This window comes from Protomyctophum bolini (genome assembly GCF_963924005.1).
Source record: "Protomyctophum bolini genome assembly, chromosome: 15".
Classification (NCBI taxonomy): Eukaryota; Metazoa; Chordata; class Actinopteri; order Myctophiformes; family Myctophidae; genus Protomyctophum; species Protomyctophum bolini.
The window spans coordinates 5,964,296-5,985,358 of NC_137876.1; the positions used below are offsets into that span (position 1 = coordinate 5,964,296).

The 21,063-nt window shown below is 43.5% G+C and overlaps 1 protein-coding gene across 1 annotated transcript; it reads right to left on the bottom strand.

The window, feature by feature from the left end:
• Nucleotides 1-1,534: 1,534 nt before the first annotated feature.
• Nucleotides 1,535-20,991, bottom strand: ak7b (adenylate kinase 7b; the record flags this gene model as incomplete). Its single annotated transcript, XM_080783442.1, has 19 exons — nucleotides 1,535-1,793; nucleotides 3,144-3,302; nucleotides 4,689-4,930; nucleotides 5,393-5,593; nucleotides 6,543-6,608; nucleotides 7,230-7,358; nucleotides 8,216-8,324; nucleotides 9,017-9,145; nucleotides 10,450-10,599; nucleotides 11,469-11,546; nucleotides 13,105-13,195; nucleotides 15,269-15,357; nucleotides 15,467-15,550; nucleotides 15,680-15,790; nucleotides 17,179-17,273; nucleotides 19,002-19,110; nucleotides 20,226-20,375; nucleotides 20,469-20,505; nucleotides 20,981-20,991. The coding sequence occupies 19 exons, from the start codon at nucleotides 20,989-20,991 to the stop codon at nucleotides 1,755-1,757; spliced, it is 2,079 nt and encodes a 692-aa protein (XP_080639568.1). The 3' UTR covers nucleotides 1,535-1,754.
• Between the last annotated feature and the right edge of the window lie 72 nt (nucleotides 20,992-21,063).

Here is a 21,063-nt window from a genome sequence, read left to right on the forward strand (position 1 = left end):
ATGCCACTGACCTAAATTAGAAACAAAATAGGCCATTTGAACAGTATAATTATTAGCAATATTATGATTCATCTCTGTGAGATATACTGTAGTGTACACACAGACACATGCTGGGGATGTTGTAGCAATGGGACATTTGACTATGTGACTGACTGACTGACTGACAGACTGACAGACTGACAGACTGACTCACTCTGTGGTGGCATAGAAATAAAGAAACATAAGGACGCCCGTTTCTCGTTGGCCTATAAATCTAAATCCCCCTCGTTTCGCATTCAGATGCCGGTGTAAACAAGCATGTTTGGACTGTGTTCCGCAATAACACACTCAATCCGTTCATCAATTAGTCACTGCAGGCCTCCAGGTTGCACTGAGATTGTCTTGCAGCGCCTTGCGTCACAACGTTCCCAAATAAACCCCACCATGATTTCCCCATGTGGTGATGAAGTATGTACAATGGAATACTTGGGCTGTTCTGCCGCAACCAATTACGTACACTTTGGACACGCGAGTGACAACATATGAGAGAGAGAGAGAGAGAGAGACGCAAATTAGCCGCCATTGGTAACATTTATCCTTCATGGAAATCGCGAGCCAAATCAAAGCAATTATGGCCCGAGTGTGTCTACTTTGGAGTTCACTAAGCGCACCCCAAGTTCATTACGCAAATTAACTTCCTAATTAGCTTTTTGCACTTTCATGCTGTTATTCAGGGCACTTTTAAGTAATGGCCGGGCGCACAGGTGCACAAAACAAAGCCGAGTAAATGCAACAGGGGCGCGAGAAATGGTGCCGCTTATACAAATCACATCTAGATCAAAGTCCCAATTGTTGGTGCTGTGGCGGCTGAAATACAGGTTTTTATGTATGCAAAAAAAAAGCTGAATTAGATTGAATTAATTACTGTGTCCACGGATCTAGCAAATATAAAGTGTTTTCAAATGAACATAACGCAAAGTCACTTTTCTTTAGAAATTACTGTATTTATCACATGTCGGCCTTAGTATACACAGCAAGAGTGAACCAAGACACTTCAGTTGTTCAAGCTACCGATTCTATTAAATGAAAAACATACCCATCATTTGGGCCATTGAACAATTCAGTTATTCTTATCATTATAGTTGGTGTTTCTGGAAACTATGGACATAATTACTACCTCTCTTCCAAGACAGAAAGAACCCCAGCTTGCCCATGGGTAGATACTGTACTACTGTACTCTCATGAGATTCATGCAGTACTACTTGTCAACCAGAAGGTGTCCTAACCAGACACTATAGTTTTATTTAATAAAATGTGTTATATCTTAAACTAGACCGTGTGGCTATTATCATAATAAAACCCTGGAAGTCGTGACAGTCACTCATTTCCTGTCAAAAGATAAGTTCTAGAAATTATCTCTTGGACGACTGCTTCTCAACCAAATTGAGACGTATGGATTCATAACTCAGAGAGTGTACGAACGGGACCCAATGGACCCTTACAGGTACGTAATTAACTCTGAAAGGAACCATTTTGTTCCATTTGTAGGATTTCACAGAGCATATTGGGTGGTCAGATAATGGGCGTCCCTGTATGGCCCTTAATGCATATCAACCCTGGGATACATTGAAATGAAAACGGTTGAGATTCACTGTCTTGGATCATAATTATACCAAAAGAAGAGTCTTGACTTTGCAGCTAAAAGAAAAAAAAAAGAGTCTCGTCCGACCTGTCTGAAAAGGAGTCAGGAATCCTGATGGATGTCTGCTGTAACGTCAGTCATTCAGGGGGTTGTTCCTGAACAGGTACTCTGCCTGGAAGGAGAACAAGGAAAAAGGAAAAAAAAACATTCAGATAAAACGCTCTGAGGCCTCATACACACACATATCAAACATTCTTGTTCAGTCTGTGTTTCATGGCCGCCTCAATGCTTTTCCCCAATGGAAGTCACGAGGTTCAAACCACGTGACTTCCACTGATTGGGGAAAAGCGTCGATATCTTATTTCTCAGAATGTGCGTCCCCTTTCTGTGTGGAGTTTGCATGTTCTCCCCGTGTCCCCTAGGGTAGGTACCCTCACAAAAACATGCAGTAATCCTGGTCTCTAAACTGCCTCTCCCTGGCCAGCCGGGGCGCCTGATGGAGGGGAAAGGAACTGGTTGGAATAACGTGTTCCTTCCACGCGCTACGTCCAACCAGGGAAACTCCCCCCTGTCAGGTGTAAAGGAGCAACTTGGACACTCAGGCATGAAGGGAGCATGAGTTAAGTCCGTTGCTCTCCCCAGGTTGGCGGAGGGTGTGTAGAGCCCAGGATCACGGTAGATGATTGGCACAGGGGTGAAAAAAGGGTTACAAAAATCGTGGGATAAAAAATATATTATTATATAAAAAAAGAATGTGCGTCCTCACCTTCGCCATAAATGTTTGTGTCACACAATGTTTGTGTTTATACACAGACTGTCCGTTCATTGTCGATGGAATTTAATGATTGTGTTAAAGACAAAGATTGTGTTAGCACATAATACCAAGATCTGGATATAGCCCTTCAAAAAGTACACAAAATCAGACCCGTCTGAACTGAGTGGTAAAAACTGAGTGGTAAAAACGGTACTGCACAAGCTCTCCTCCCTGGCCTGTGTGTGTGTGTGTGTGTGTGTGTGTGTGTGTGTGTGTGCGCGCGTGCAACAGTTAAGGTCATTACACACTGGCGAATTAGCGACGCGATGCGAATAAACAATCTGAAAATGCGAAATATTGCATGTTGCAGTTCGCCTGCGAATCTCTGCAAAATACGACACCAGAGCGAACAAATAAAGAGCGAAAACGTTCGCATTTTCGCACATTCGCCACTGATGTGGAAGCTTGCATGGACTTCAATTGTTTTTTTTAAAATGCGAATTATTTGCACAAATATATCGCGTCGCCAATTCGCCAGTGTGTAATGACCTTTACACTTGGTGGATAAAAAACGCCATAACGCTACTTCTGTGCTCAGGCAGACAGACCCAGCCAGCCAGCCAGCCAGCCAGCCAGCCAGCCAGCCAGCCAGCCAGCCAGCCAGCCAGCCAGCCAGGGACACACATTGCTGTGCATTGGTGTGGCTGGCTGCACCACTCCAGAAAGTGGTTGGAAGAAACAGGCGTGTTATTAAACTGTTAAGTTTACCAGATATTCCAGGGGGTCGTGCGGCCGCACGGCGCAGCACTGCAGGAGGCCCCGTGTGAGGGTGGGGACCACGTGCTCCATCAGGTAGCTCCTCATGGGCAGGGACTGGCCCAGCAGGAGCTCCTCCTCCTGCCTCGTCACCTCCTCCAGCTGCTGACTCTGGAGCACATCATGAGCACAGTGTTGTCATCACATCACAACAGCAGCAATTTAACCCATTCTGACCTGAGATCAGATTTAAAAAAGAAATCTTCTACATCCTGACAGTTTTCTGAAAAAAGCTGTTTCTATGTCAGTGGTTCCTTGATTTTTCAAAAATAGCAGACCTACAAGCTCGTAGCGCGCCACTCGGTGGCGCACTATGAGCTTGTAGATCTGCTATTTTTCAATAGCTAAAGCATAACATAGTGCCAACAACAAAAGGGGTTCCCGCCCAAAATGGGCATGTAGACCTTCTACAAAATGTCTTCTAAAATGTCGTTCTCATACATTTTCATGTCAAGGACCCCAAAAGTTTATGTAATTCGATATTAAAAGTTTATTTTAATATCTATACTGGTAATGGCTGACTGTGTAGGTTTTCCACTTTTCACAAAGAAACAACCATTGAATCACAATAACCAGAATAATAATAATAATAATATGTAAAAACCTCTTGTTCACATTTCACAATGAGGCCTACCGTACTCACACACAGTATTTAAGTACATCACACTGAAATATAGGTAAGCATCTTAGCAAACACTGTTTGGCAACAAACTCGCTGGATGTAACTAAAATATATTATAAATAGTTCAGAGAGTCATAAAAACAGTGCTCACCTTTTCACAAAGAAAGAAAAACACAATCAAAGATGGCGCCTAGTTGACTGAACTACGGTGGCCAGTGAGGGACAAAAAGGTGAGTTGCTGAACGCACAAGTGAAAGAACTTGACAGTCAACAGCGACACCTGCTGACCAAAAGGCCACCTTACACTTAAATCATGAAAGTACATTTTATACCAATCCTCCTAACACAACCAGGGCTGGACTGGGTCACAAAATTTGGCCCAGACCGGGCCCACCACAACCGGCACGCAGATAGCAGATACTGTACCGCCCCGCTCTGTCGAGGCACACACAAACAAACAGGCCCTAATACCACCACTTTCATACTGAAGGTCTCCATGTGCAAAAATATATTTATATTAAAGCATGGGGCACCGGGCATACAGTATGTTTCCAGACCTACCAGACAGCCGTTTTCTGCTGTCTGAGTGTGTCTTTTCCGGGTTTTTTAGACAGCTTGTGGATGGAAATTAAGCTCCACCCACGCGGCCGACTGCCGCGGGGGCCAAGCGTTTCCGGGAAATCTGGCCGTCGCGGCATTCAGCCGCGTGGGTGGAGCTTCTTTTCCATCCACCAGCTGTCTTTAAAAACCCGGAAAAGACGCTGGCCGACAGCAGAACACGGCCGCGCAGGCTGTCGGCTCAGGTCTGGAAACGCTGAGTATTATGCCCTGTACGATACGTGGCTACTAGTCCAGGCCTGAACACCGTCACCTACCCACTCCTCCCAGCGGGCGGCCCTCTGCTCTGCCTCCCGGGCCTCCAGGCGCTCCGTCTCGGCCCGCTCCTGGGCCTGCTGCCGGAGCCTTCGGTCCGCGGCGCTCCTCTCCTGCTCCTCTGCCTCCTGGCTGCCCAGGCCGTAGTTCCTGGGCGGCCCCACCGACTGGATGACCTTCTGGGTCACCAGCAGCGCGTAGTAGCCGGGGTCATCATCACCACCACCACCGCCGCTGGTGATCTCTATAGAGGAGAAGGAGAGGAGGTGCTTATATGCTGCAGTGTTTATTTCAGTCGACTAAAACTGTTGACGGTGGAGATGTCCGTCGACTACTCAATTTACAATGTAGGCATTTAGCAGACGCTGTTATGGCATGGCATACATCACATACGCCTACATAAAAAAAGCCATTCTGGGCGGGAACCCCTTTTGGTGTTAGCATTATGTCATGCTTTAGCTATTGAAAAATAGCAGATCTACGCGCGCCACCAAGTGGCGCGCTATGAGCTTGTAGATCTGCTATTTTTGAAGAATCGTGAAAAGTGACATGAAAGTGTTTGAGAACGACTGACATAGAAAAACAGCTTTTTCAAGAAATCAGTCAGGCTTTAGAAGACATTGGCAGAATCGTTCCCAGGTCAAAATGGGTTAACTGTTGCTCCACCCCCCCTTCCCGTCCCGTGGGGGGGGGGGTATAGTGTTACCCATGTGCTGCAGCGGGACGTCCAGCTCGTCAAAGTAGTTGAGCACCGTCTCGTCCTCCACGTTGTTCTCGCGGTAGCGACTCAGCCGCCGCGGGAACACCTCCTGGCCGTAGGCGGGCTGCCGCTGCACCAGGCTCTCTGGAAGGTTCACCACCCTCTGCTTCAGCAGGCTGTCACACGCGTCCAGGCAGAGCACCACGTCTGGATGGATCAGAAACACAGTGAACCACAACTGTTGAGCAACGGGCAGAACTGAACACGCAGTCTGGATAGATCAGAAACCCAATAAACCACAACTGTTGAGCAACGGGCAGAACTAAACACGCAGTCTGGATAGATCAGAAACACAATGAACCACAACTGTTGAGCAACGGGCAGAACTGAACACGCAGCCTGGATAGATCAGAAACACATAAAGTAGTGGTTCCCAAACTTTTTCATGTCAAGGACCCCCAAATTGACACTAAATAGCCCCCCAGTTTGACTGGAGGTCCTTTGGTTCCAAATAATCATTTAGCTGAGGACCCCCTGGAACTCACCCCTGTGTAAAAACAGTCATTACAACGGCATCAAGGCCCGCCAAAATACATTAAATATACACTAAATCAACTGTAGATGTAGTCGACTAAAATCTTATGATATTTAGTCGACTAAAACTAGACTAAAACTAAAACATTCCGGGTGACTAAAATGTGACTAAAACTAAATGGAATCTATTCAAGAGAATATGACTAAAACTAAAATTGCTGCCAAAAACAACACTTGCCTGGAACACACACCATTATACTACTAGGCGCTAATGGTTACCCCCCCCCCCCCCCCCCCCCCCCCATCCCCCCATCAATGATTTGATCAGAATTGATAAATGAAAAGAAAGAAAATAAATGTTTAGAACTATAGCAATGCTCCCCATCACAAAGGACCACATTGTTTTTGTTAAATTCTAAGAAAAAGTGATTTTGGGTGTCCCCTGGCCCCGAATTTTCTATGACATATTTATTTTTAAATATTTTACACTTCTAGTGTGAGGGTTATCTGGAGTAGGATACGGTATGAGGCAGGACAGACACACCTGGAACGATGTTCTTGTTGTGGGGAGGACAGACACACCTGGAACGATGTTCTTGTTGTGGGGAGGACAGACATATACCTGGTATGATGTTCTTGTTGTGGGGAGGGACCTTGGATTTCACGTCTTCTGCTTCGTCCTCTTCAGCTAAAGGAGAGAAAAAAATACCTTTGATAACGAGGTTGACGACAAAGCAAAGACGGCACGGCAAGATGGCCCCAAACTACATAACCCGATTGAATTTCAAATATTCATACTGCAGTTTTATAGACTTGATGTTTACGGCAGAGCAGGCCTCTCATTCTGTAGACCTTAATTGACCAAATGAATAGAAAGAAATCACACCCGTGTGAACTGAGTGGTGCAACGCAGTGTAAATTCTCCCGTCAACACACTTCGCTCCAACGAATCTATTTTTTTAAGCCATTCTGAACGGGAACCCGTTTTGGTGTTAGCATCATGTTATGCTTTAGCTATTGAAAAATAGCAGATCTACAAGCTCATAGAGCTTGTAGATCTGCTATTTTTGAAAAATCGAAGAACGACTGACATTTTTTTAATCTGATCTCAGGTCAGAATGGGTTAATCAGACCAGTGTGTAGTCCAGTGGAAACCTCGTATGAATCTGATCTCAGGTCAGAATGGGTTAATATCTATGACGTGACTCCTAATTGGAAATGCATTGAGGCGGCCATGACACACAGAAGACACAGGACACAATGAGGTGTGAATGAGGCCTAAAAGGAGTGTGACAGATGGATGCCTCACCACAGAAGAGCTCCTTGGCCTGCTCGTAGGTCTTGGGAAAGCCGTCCAAGACATAGCCCTGGTTCCGACAGGCCGGCGACCTCAGCTTGTCTCTCATCACCCTGATCACGTGCTGCTCCTCCAAACGCCCTGACGCACAGCAACAACGTGCACGTAGAGGAAATAAGAAGCAGTGGTTTACATAACCCATTTAGACCTGAGGCCCATTCTAAAAACATTAAATGTCTTCTAAAATCCTAAACGTGACCCTCAACCTTGTTCATGTCAAGGACTACCAGGAATTATCTGTATTTGGCCAAGGACCCCCATCTGAAAATATGTTGTTCCAGGGACGTCCCCAGAAGCAAAGATTTGAGTTAAAAACGTTCACTCTGAAAGAATATATATATTCAAAGATTTGTGCCACATTTTCACGATTTTTCAAAAATAGCAGATCTACAAGCTCGTAGCTCGCGGCACTCGGTGCCGCGCTACGAGCTTGTATGAGGGATTGTGATTGATAACGTGATTGACATTTACATGATGACATGAGTTAAAAACGTCTTAAAATCTCCTTTTAAAAATGGCAGCTGTTCCAGTTGTTACACTGGTCCTCTCTCTCTCTCACGTGCATGGCCACGTGCGCAATATCTGTATCATACATAGCTACCTCTCCCTTTCTCTCACATAGGCACGCTCTGGTGTAAAACGTGAGTGAGCTGGCAGGCGACCGGAAATGCACAGCGGCGGCCCAAGATGAACGCGGAAGGGTTGGATGTAAATGTAAATGGAAAAGTACAACAATTATTTTGACAATAGCAGTTCGGAGTGGACGGAAATAAAATAACCACCACCGTCCGGTTCATTTCCGGTTTCCGGATGTCTCCTATATAGCAAACCTAGCGCCATGCATGCGTTGGCGAAGAGAGCGCCCTCTATAGCTCAATCACTGAAAACACGCCATTGACGTCAAGAGACGTCACTGCGCTGCTTGCTGTATGCAGTACCTCCATTCTGCTCCATGCTGTCCTTCAGTGTGTCCAGGAGCTCCTGAGCTGCTGCCATGGAGTCCTCCATGTTGTCTTCCTCCGGGTCTGAACCGGTCACCGTAGCCTCCTGGGTGTGGTGAAGGACTTGAGTCAACACTACGCGGTCATTATACTATACACTGTATGTGTATTACTGTATGTTTTGTTTCATTTCTATGCAGATACAGTATTATGTTGGTTACTTTTTTTTTGTCAAGAAGCGTATTTACTGTAGAGTATAGACAGCAGAGAGATGCTAGATTTGATGCACATTTTCTAGTGCAAAGGTGTCCATTTACCTCGTTCTTGTTAAAGGACAACTTTAGGTTTTTTTTCAACCAAGGTTCATGTTTTAGGTTGTTATTAGAGAAAGTAATAGAGGAGTGGTTTGCTTTAGCGATTTTAGCTATTTCTGATTCGAACATGGGGCTAAATACATATTTATTTACAAAATATGAAATATTTATTTTTGTATTATCTACTAGACCTAAAGAAATTACATCTGGCCACAAAAGAGATCTACTGAATGTGAAGGTAGCCTACTGGGGGGAAGCCACACTGTGTGTGTCATAGGCTCAATATGTCAGTTTGACACATTCAATAGACCCCGTGATCTTTTGTGGTCAAATATACATTTCTTGGGGTCTAGTAGGACTATAGTAAAAAATAAAAAAATAAATCGCTATAACATTTTGATACAAAGGTATCAGGTGTGCGATGGTCTCAGTATGTGTGTGTGTGTGTGTGTATGTGCGTCGTGTGCAGGAGGAAGTGACCGACCAGGTGTGCCATGGTCTCAGCGATGGCGTCTTGCAGCCTCACGTGGTGCAGTCCGTAGTGCTGACAGATGCTCCGAGCCACCGTGCTCTTCCCCACCGCTGGTGGACCCAGGACGCACAGGCGGATGGGCTGGAATGATAGCATAATAATAATAATAATAAAACTTTATTTGTATAGCACCTTTCATGACATGAAATGCAGCTCAAAGTGCTTTACAGAGAAATGGAGGATAAAAGAAAAGCAAGGCAACGACATTAAAAACAAGCAGTAATGCAGTGAGGACATGAATAACAAAAAATAAAAAAATAAAAGATCAATTAAAAGCAATGTTGTAGAAGTGGGTCTTGAGCTGAGCTTTAAAAATGTCTACAGAGGCTGCCTGACGAAGGTACAGTGGGAGCTTGTTCCATACCGACGGCCCGTAGAAGCAAAAAGCTGCTTCCCCGTGTTTTTTAGTTGCCATTTTTTTTGGCAAAGCATGGTCAACATCTGGATTATGTGGTGCGTGCGTGCGTGCGTGCGTGAGTGCTCAAGTGTTTTCCAGGTGTTTTCAATGAATCCGATATGGTTGACATGGAATTTTCCACAGTGGGTTTAGGTGTGAGAGAGAGGACTATGTACTACAGCAGGCCGGCGTGTGTTTTTGGGTGCGTCATGGGGGCTCTATATGCACACACGCCATTTTGGAAAGAACTTACCGATGATACTAATGAAGGCTCCGTTCCATTCTGGTCAAACTGAGTCAGCGTGCTGCTTATTGTGCGTGCTGCTGGCTCACTGGAAACACTCTGCTACCCCAGTGGGTCTCAAAGTGTCCGTGAGTGGATTCCAAATGGGCCCGTACGGGTCTGTAACTCTGACCCCCAAAAATTGACACTAATTATCCCATGGACCCCCATGTGAAAAAACATGCCAGGGACCCCCCCCCCCCCCCCATAAGAGAAGATTTGTACGTCTCTAGCAGTGATTCTCAACCCGTTTAATTCAAGGACCCCCCAGTTTGACATGCATCAGTCTACGGACCCCCATTTAATAGCATTTCTATCTCTGGGACCGCCCAATTTATACTGTAAAATCAATGTTAATTTAACTATGCGATGTAAATGTGTACACATAAAAAATGCTTGAGAACCACCTTACACTGAACAGTGACTTAACCCATTTCGGGGCGTCATTTTGAGCATCATGTTGTGCTTTAGCTATTGAAAAATTGCAGATCTACAAGCTCATAGGACGCCACCGAGTGGCGCGCTACGAGCTTGTAGGTCTGCTATTTTTGAAAAAAAGGACATAGAAACTTAGCTTTTTCAGAAAACTGTCAGGATGTAGAAGAAGACATTTTTAGAATCTGATCTCAGGTCAGAATGTGTTAATTAGTATCATGGGTAACACCTGTGGAGAGTTGTTCTGTGTGCATGGAGCCCATATCGTACCAACAGTCCCCTGGTGTGCCTGTACTCCTCCAGCACCAGGTCCATGTTCTCCACCAGGCCCGCCTCGCACACCCACCGGACGTTCAGCTGCTCCTTGGCATACACGGCCTCCATGCGGAGGTCCACCAGCATGGAGTCTACCTCCGCTTGCTGTGAGGAGGAGGAGAGAAGAACGTTGTTTTTAAACCCTCAGCCTGGGAGGCATACTATGGTACAGTACAGTACAGTCCTGCAGGGGTCCAAATTTTTGATACCCGCACCCGTCCCGCCCGTCAATCATCAGTTCCACAACCCGCCCATTACCCGTGATTTGTATAAAACTCGAAACCAGATCCGCCCCGCCCGTCAAAAAATGGACCCGTTACCGGCCTCGTTACCCGTTCGTATCACAGGCACCGATAGCTATCATTAACTTTATTTCATCCAACACCGCATGTGGTGGTGGTGGTGGTGGTGGTGGGCGGCGGCAGTGTGTTGCACACGGAACGGAAGACATGTAGTTGACGGAGGCTACTGCTGCTTATTATCACAACATAAAGTTATATCATGATTTCGACCTAAATGGCATATTGGCATAATCCATAATATATCAACAAGGAGAGGATGATATAAAAAAAAAAGATTAGCCTGATGAGTCGACCGTCTTGATCCAAGGCTGTTTCAAACATGGTCATCACTCATCAGGCTAATCTGTTTTAACTTTATTTACACTTAGACAGAGTGGCACATTAGGCCAACATTACCTGGGTTAGCTTTACATAATTATTGTGTTGAATGTTGGCATTATAATCCCTTGGTGTTTCATCAGCGCAAACGAAAATATAGGCTACAGTCTGCAGCCTGGTGATAAAAAAATAAACTCCACACGTGTGACGCATTGTGAGATTCATGCATATGGGGCTGACGTGGTATATGTTTTGTAATAATAATAAAAAATCTACAAAGTAACTACATTACATTTTGCACGCTCTCAGTTACATTAAGCACTCAGAAGTTGAAAATGGAATGAGGAACGTTACGGTCAGGTCTTGGATTAGGAAGGCCTCCTCGGGCGGCAGTTTCTGGGTCTTTCCTGGGCCGAGCACCGAAGCCACGGTCTGGATGAGATGTAGCGGAAAGAAGAGCTTCTCTGTTAATACCGTGCAGGGAAATTATGTTTCAGCTTCAGCTAGCTGATGGCTGCTCAGATGGTCATGATTGCTTTGATATTCATTTTTATCAGACACGTCACTTTCCTCACTGTGGCAAACTCCATTTTAGTCTTCCTGAGGTCCGACACAGACAAACATTTTAACGAGAACATTACAACATTTAAAATAAACAAATACATTATAAAAAACAGATGCAACTAAAGTAATTAAAAACAAAAGTCACAATACAAACCCCCAGACCCCCCCACCAAATGACCGGAAATACTTGATATTCACCGGTCCAAAACCAGACCAGAACTCCCACCACGGGACTCGATCTGCAGGCAATCAATGAATACCTTTGCAAACCACTAAATGAAGTCCAAAAAGCTGGACTAACCATTAAATGGTCAGTCTATAAAGAAAGACTATGAAAATGGGACCCAATGCCTCACTGCATGGCACTCAGCATCAAGGCATGGATCCTGCAATAAACTAGCGTCATGTCCAGGGGGTGAACTTGCACATCATAGCCGCCTCACAGTAACAAGCCCTTTGGACCACATGGCTCAGGAACCTTTGCTTCCTATATGGCACCCCAATAAAAAAAATATCCCACGATGTTGTAACCCATTTTTCACCCCCGTGTCAATTATCTAATCTAATGTGATCCTGGGCTCTACACACCCTCCGCCAATCTGGGGAGAGCAACGGACTTGAACTAATGCTTCCTTCATGCATGAGTGTCCAAGTTGCTCCTTTACACCTGACAGGGGGGAGTTTCCCTGGTTGGACGTAGCGCGTGGAAGGAACACGTTATTCCAACCAGTTCTTTTCCCCTCCATCAGGCGCCCCGGCTGGCCAGGGGGAGGTAGTTTAGAGACCAGGATTACTGCATGTTTTTTGTGAGGGTATCTACCCTCACTAAAAACTTCCTATATGGCTATACTAATGTACTGTGAATGCAGTGAGCCAACTGAAGACATTCCATATGCAGTGGAAAAATATGTGCATGGCATTTCTTTTTTAAAACAATGTTTAACCCATTCTGAACGGGAACCCATTTTGGTGTTGGCATCATGTTATGCTTTAGCTATTTAAAAATAGCAGATCTACAAGCTCGTAGCGCGCCACCGAGTGGCGCGCTACGAGCTTGTAGGTCTGCTATTTTTGAAAAGTCGAAGAACGACTGACATTTTTTTAATCTGTTCTCAGGTCAGAATGGGGTTAATCAGACCAGTGTGTGTCCAGTGGAAACCTCGTATGAATCTGATCTCAGGTCAGAATGGGTTAATCAGACCAGTGTGTGTCCAGTGGAAACCTCGTATGAATCTGATCTCAGGTCAGAATGGGTTAATCATAATAGGAAAACTATTGGTAACCCATGTTATGCTTATAGCTGTGATTGGACCATAGCAGTTTGGGGAGGGGCTTAGCTATAGGTCAATTAACAACACAATTGCAATATGTATAGTATCACACTGTATACAGAGTGCATTGTATAGATAATCGTTTATAGACACACCTTAACGATGTCCTCCATGGTGTTCTTGGAGTCATCCACTGCGAGCAGGTAGTAGATGTTGGGTTTGTGGTCGATCACATTCTGAATCACACTATGGGATATAAGATAAGAACTTATCTCCCAGCATGTAGTAGATGTTGGGTTTGTGGTCGATCACATTCTGAATCACACTATGGGATATAAGATAAGAACTTATCTCCCAGCATGTAGTAGATGTTGGGTTTGTGGTCGATCACATTCTGAATCACACTATGGGATATAAGATAAGAACGTATCTCCCAGCATTTAGTAGATGTTGGGTTTGTGGTCGATCACATTCTGAATCACACTATGGGATATAAGATAAGAACTTATCTCCCAGCATGTAGTAGATGTTGGGTTTGTGGTCGATCACATTCTGAATCACACTATGGGATATAAGATAAGAACTTATCTCCCAGCATTTAGTAGATGTTGGGTTTGTGGTCGATCACATTCTGAATCACACTATGGGATATAAGATAAGAACTTATCTCCCAGCATGTAGTAGATGTTGGGTTTGTGGTCGATCACATTCTGAATCACACTATGGGATATAAGATAAGAACTTATCTCCCAGCATTTAGCAGATGTTGGGTTTGTGGTCGATCACATTCTGAATCACACTATGGATATAAGATAAGAACTTATCTCCCAGCATGTAGTAGATGTTGGGTTTGTGGTCGATCACATTCTGAATCACACTATGGGATATAAGATAAGAACTTATCTCCCAGCATTTAGCAGATGTTGGGTTTGTGGTCGATCACATTCTGAATCACACTATGGGATATAAGATAAGAACTTATCTCCCAGCATGTAGTAGATGTTGGGTTTGTGGTCGATCACATTCTGAATCACACTATGGGATATAAGATAAGAACTTATCTCCCAGCATGTAGTAGATGTTGGGTTTGTGGTCGATCACATTCTGAATCACACTATGGGATATAAGATAAGAACTTATCTCCCAGCATTTAGTAGATGTTGGGTTTGTGGTCGATCACATTCTGAATCACACTATGGGATATAAGATAAGAACTTATCTCCCAGCATGTAGCAGATGTTGGGTTTGTGGTCGATCACATTCTGAATCACACTATGGGATATAAGATAAGAACGTATCTCCCAGCATGTAGTAGATGTTGGGTTTGTGGTCGATCACATTCTGAATCACACTATGGGATATAAGATGAGAACTTATCTCCCAGCATGTAGTAGATGTTGGGTTTGTGGTCGATCACATTCTGAATCACACTATGGGATATAAGATAAGAACTTATCTCCCAGCATGTAGTAGATGTTGGGTTTGTGGTCGATCACATTCTGAATCACACTATGGGATATAAGATAAGAACTTATCTCCCAGCATGTAGTAGATGTTGGGTTTGTGGTCGATCACATTCTGAATCACACTATGGGATATAAGATAAGAACTTATCTCCCAGCATGTAGTAGATGTTGGGTTTGTGGTCGATCACATTCTGAATCACACTATGGGATATAAGATAAGAACTTATCTCCCAGCATTTAGTAGAGTACAGTACGTACATTAGCATTATGTGTTGTGGAATAAAGATGTGTGGATTGATTCACACTGTCAGGAGTGATGCATGTGATTGGTTCCAGCCAGGGTCCCAGCAAAAGTAGTTAATATAGCATCACACAACCACTTAACCACTTATCCATGTATACGTTGGCTTGGCTTTGTGAGCTTGTATATCTGCTATTCTTGAATTGAAGACAATATCGACAATTGTGATTGCTGCCACAAATAATTTTCAGATGGGGGGCCTTCGGCCAAATTAAAACATTTCAGTTCATGAGTTTGGCGAAAGGGTCTTTCTGTGTGGAGTTTGCATGTTCTCCCCGTGTCCCCGATAGAGCGTCGCAGTCCCGCCCCCTACCAGGGCCCAGGAAATGATTCTCCGTTCATTTTCCTCATAGACATTTTAAAAAGTATTTATTTAAAGACGTTTACGCCGCGGACAAAGCCAACTCGAGTCGTGATAACTCATGACAACAAACACAATATTTTGGACCAAACAAATAATTACAAAGAAGAAAAAAACGGCAGGTTACAACACTTTTTTTGTTGTTTTTCTTCTGTACATTTTGGAGGAATACGCTGTGATTTTGGACTCACCTTGCCAGATCTCTTATGTGAATGGTGGGGACGATATTGGTTCCTTCGCCAAAGACGGGTATTACCGGAGCATGGCCCAGCCACGACGTCTGGAAACATGCATGGAAATAAAAATAAATAAATAAAACAATAATTAATAACATTACGGTAAAATACACTGACGTGAAAGGACGGACGGACGGACGGACACTACTAGACCTTGAAAAAGAAGTGGAAGATCTCTTCTCCCATTCCATAATGAAGTCCTGACGCCACGACATATGTTGTGAACAACGTCCTTTTCTGGGGGAAAACAAAACATACTGTATAAATGAATACAATTTAAAAAAGCACGTGCAGCTGAGAGTGAGACGGTACTTCCGTTTTACACAAAGGCTTCAAAGTATGGTCAGACTGAAGACTGAAACTGACCGTTTTCCCCATTTTCACCACCAGCTTCTCGAGGTCAATGTGCCGTTTGAAGTTGGGGTGTGCTCTTCTCCTCCGGTAGTCCTCGTCAGTGAATGGAATCTCTACGTCCTCCTGATACAAAACACACAAAGCGGAAGTTTTAGTCACATTTCAGTCACCTGGAATGTTTTAGTAAGATTTTAGTCGACTAAATAAACTGTATATTTAGTCGACTAAAATGTATTTTGGTGGGCCTTGATGCCGTCGTAAAGACTGTTTTTACACTTGCTGAAAATAGCCGATCTACAAGCTCATGCTGATGCCTATACTTTTGTACTTTCACTCAAGTAACATTTTGAATAGAGGACTTTTACTGGTAACAGAGTTTTTTATTTTTTTTTACTTATATTTTTACCACTTGGACCTGATTGGCTCTGTACCAGAACGCTTAATTGGCCCAAACCGCACTCACCCCCATGTCTTTCTGCAGACCACTCCCCCTCTTGGTTTTACTGAGGTTACGTTTCCGGATTAAAGCTGCTATAAGCAATATTATGTCAACATTTTAATTACCTTTTTAATTTTTTGGGGGTATTCATACAGCCAGCAATGGGTAAAAGGCTCCCCAATTTGTTTTTGTCTCTGCGACACATCTCGGGCCACAATCTGCATTCAAAGATTTTCCTAGAAGCTTTGTCATCGATTGATTTGCCTGTCTACGTACTTCCTGATTGGTTATTCATTTCGACCAGGGGTTTTTTTCGACCAATGACAAAGCTTCTAGGAACAGATTATGGCCCCTAGATGTGTCACAGAGACTACTTTTTGTTTTGGGAGCGTTCTACTCATTAAGTAAGTAATTCAAATGTTGACATATAATTACTTATAGCAGCTTTAAGGACTTTTTGTACCTTACAAATGTATGTATAAGTACAGAATAAGGAATGCCTGCTTTCGCCATATTTTGTTGAAGAAGAGTCTGGGAAATAATGTTTTAGTTTGTTTTATGGCAATGTCAAATTCGGTTGGCTAAGACTAGGACTAAAAGACTAAATAGTTTAAGTTGCCTAAACAGGCCTAAAGTGAAATTGTGTGTTCAAAGACACAGATCAGATATTTGCTATTAAAAGTAACACTATACGCCTAAATTACTAAAACAGCTTTTAGTCTTACCAGAATTACTAAACGTTTTGGATTTAGATTTAGATCTAGCCTCTGAGGCTAAATCCAGTAACCTCTGAGGTTACTGGGGGGGGGGGGGGGGGGCGATTAGGCATAGTTTTACTGAGGTTAAGGTTAGAAACAAGGTTATAGGTTCAAGCATAATACAGCTTCACCGAGGTTGGAATACCGGTACAGGGGTATCGTTTTACTGAGGTTAAGTTTAGGAATAAGGGTGTTTTTGGAGTGTGTTTTTGGGATGTGAGCATCGTTGTATTGGAATAGGAGACTGCCGGGGTTCGAGTGGTTAAGTGAAACACTGGTAGTCTTTGGCTCAGACGTGTACACGCATCACTCACAGGATCCACAGGCTTGCTGAGGGCCCACGTCATCACGGTGGAGAGGAGGATGAACATCTTTGGACCGCCAAACCTGCTCATGTCCTGATGGAGGGCTGGAAGCACAGCAGGGAGGACGTGCAGAGAGCGTTAGAGAGGTATTATGGGGCTGAAATCCCCCAAGAGGGCACTTTTGGACGAAAATAGCGAAAATAGCAGATCTACAAGCTCACAATGCGTCAATGATTTATTCTACTACAAATCTTATAATAATCATATAAATAATCATATAAATATGCAAAAAACAATATATATGAAAAAGCTACTATACTGTGGAAGGGTTATCATATATTAATTTACTTATATTGATCCTAGACAATTTAATCTAGGTATGGTTTTGCCCACTCAATTCATAATTAACGTTCTAACTTTGGAGGTCTGGCTCATATGGACTCAAACCTGGTTCTGAACTCAACGGGTTCCCAACCGGTGGAAAAGGGGTCACAGTGTGTCTATTGAGCGTGGGGACAACTTACTGGGCCAAGTCCTGGACCGGAAGTAGGCATAAATGGATTGGATTGGACAACAGCCCAGCTTTAATGATCTTAAATCCCTTTATTTTAGATTGTTTTGTAGTAGTCGTACAACATAAACATTAAAGAGACTTTAGTTCAGTTTCTTCAATGTCATAAATTGCAACGTTTCTGGAATGAAATTTTTTTATTTCTTGGCTAAAGCTTATAAAAGAGACTTCCCCCCGGCACCTCTAGTTGCACTCTTCGGTGTGGTGGAACCAGATCAAGTCCAAAACAAATACGAGGCAAAGGCCATCTCGCTCGCTACACTGCTAGCTAGGAAGTTAATACTACAAGCCTGGAAATCAGATAAACCTCCGACTGTTGACATGTGGCTAAGGGAGCTGGGAGGAGTGCTGCATTTGGAGAAAATTAGATTTACCTTGTCGAAAAGGGAACCCCTTTATCTAAAAATCTGGTCGCCCATTATTGAGATGCTTGTTACGTTGGACTGAAGTGGTGGAATTCAATGTTGTTCTGCCCCGTAATGTCATCTAATTAATGTACCTATGAATGTTTGATATGTGTATACTGTATGTATGTTTATATTGTCTATGAGGGTACACATGTACAGTATGCATATGTCTTATTTTCCATATCAGAAATGTTTTTTAGAATTGATTGTGATGTTGTTTCTGTCCTCGGAGTGCCGTGTAGTCATCAGCCTTGTCAGTTATTTTATCGTTTTTGTCTTTTTCTTTGAGAGTTATGTTTTGTCTCTTTTTATTGTAAGTCTCTTGTTTGTATGTTTTTGCTATTTTTTGTCCGATCTGTAATTTTCTGGTTAATCACTACTGAAATGCTTTTATGCCAAAAATCATAATAAACAGATATTTAAAAAAAAAGAGAGACTTTAGTTGTTACTGTACAAACAGTTGTCATGTTGCACACATGCTTAAAATAGCTCTTGTTTGCGCCGCCCTAGTTGAAAACAATGTATTTCCAACTCCAGCTTGGCTCAGTTCAGGCTGCATGAACAGCGCTCGGTTTCTGCCCCGTCTATATCGTAACTCTTCTATTAGAGGGCTCTGCCTCTGCCCATATAGCCTTCAGGGGCAGCGGTGGCCGAACGGTTTGCGGAGCGGTTTGATATCGGAAGGTCGCTAGTTCGTATCCCCGGACTGACACAAATTACCACCGCTGAAGTGCCCTTGGACAAGGCATTGAACCCCTACCATGAAATGTTCTATGAGCAGGGCCTGGCTGTAAACAAGTTCTTGAGCTTAGTCCAGTTACCCTGGGTAAACATAGTACCTTTCCTTTCCTTACCTGAGACGGCCCAGGAAGCTTCTTCCACCTGCTCAGCATGCTGGGTAACGTTGTAGATGATGACGTCGCAGTTCATCAGTCGCTGGAGAAGCTCCGGCCTTTTCGGTTGCTGGAATGCACACACATTTGCGCACGCGCACACATGCACGCACGCACACACACACACACACACACACACACACAGTATATTTTGTTAACAAGCTTAGAATGAGCAAATTACAAAGAAATAAGTAAGATAGGCTACTCCACACATCAGAGAAAAGAATCCAACACAAAAGAGTATACTGTATACAACAAAAGTTCCAATTGTATACTCCAATTGTGCAATGCAGATGTGTACAAAGTACAAACAAACAAACAAATGGGGATCTGTGATCTAATGCAAGGGTTCCCAAACTTTTCAGCTCCACCCTGACAAGCACTGCAGCATTGTAGGCATTATACTCGGTTCCACAGATACAGTGGGAGTTGTGAGCTTGTAGTTCGGCTGGTTTCATAATTGTTGCCTCTTCCTTATGTTGCCTTCGGCCAATTTTATACAAAAAATAACACCTGTGTGAAATGAGGGGCGCTCTTATCAATCATATATAAGATATATGAAATGTAAGATGACTGAATGTATGTGATATGGACTACCAACCATGAACTATCCACCTATCCACAAGGAGGAACAGCTGTGCACAAAAGCATTATGTGAATTGTAGTCCTGGAAGCTGGAAGTATGAGCCCAGTGTCCATGACATCATCGACACTTGGAAATACTAAAATATCTAAAAAACACATATTACCCCCATAAAAACCCCAGGGAAGTGTTTCTTGATATTGGGCCATGTTATCTGCTGATGTTGGTCAAGTGACAGTTGTTGTGGTTTCAACACAGCCATCTTTTTGGAGTACATTGTGCTTCAGTATGTTGAGTTGTTGACAAGCTTCATGGAGATGCTAATTTTCCTTTCCAGCTCGATTTGGCACCTGCCCAAAGTGCCTAAACGACTAGTAACTGGTGTACTGACCATGGTATTAGGGCAGGCTACTGTGCCTAACTGACCAGCCAACTGGCCTGACATACACAGAGAATCGCCTATTATATGTTGATTTGTGTACTGAAACAATGTTAAGATACCGTATCATTTTGGGGACCCCCCAAAATATTATTTGCGATTGGAACCACACGCGGTCTAATGCATATTTTGACTTTAAAATGGTTGAGAATCACAGACTTACACAGTACTCCTCCAGGACATGTGTGTGTTTCTCTGTAGATTGGTTAGAAACGGTCCCAACAATGTGAAAGCTGTCGTCTCCCGGCCTGTTGGGTTCGTCCACCTCTCCGTCCGCTACCAGAGACGCCCCAACCACACAGGACGACAGGAACTATCAAAAGAGAATTCAAGGTTAAATTTAAAACAAAACCTTTTTAATGAACACAATATTAATGTTCGGGTGGGTCGAGTTCCCATTTATCACCTTAACGTTAGTGTTCCAGTTTAGTCTTTTTCCCTTTCTGTCATCATCACTTCTAATTTACCTTGTTTATCCGGCTGTTAGGCTACCCCTCTCCTGATTGGATAATATTACCGTAGTATATCCCGAACTGAAAATGATTTGATTTTTAAAGAGATAGGGAGACCCCTAATGGACAAACACTGTATAGAAAGTTCATTATATTTTCACTTCACAGTATATTATCATTTTTTTCCAACGGCAACAAGCATAAATACATAATACAATGAATTGCTCAAACCTCTCTACGATGTACAGGCTGTGCAATATAGGCTAAATAGTTTATCCTATTTTACTTCACTGAATAGGCAATGCGCAATGCGAGAGCAAATGTGTGAAATTTCGCAGACAGAAAATGTATTAGGCTACTCTCCAACTTCTTATAAATGCTTACCTTAGCAATACATTTGGATGCGTACGAATCTAAATTGTTGATAAAAACTCGTTTCCCACTTTGCCTCACTCTGTCCACTTGCCGTTCGGCCATGTTAGCGTTTCCCCGTTGCTATGCAACCAACCAAACCACCTGCAAAGCTGGTTTGAATGCACCAGTGGAGAA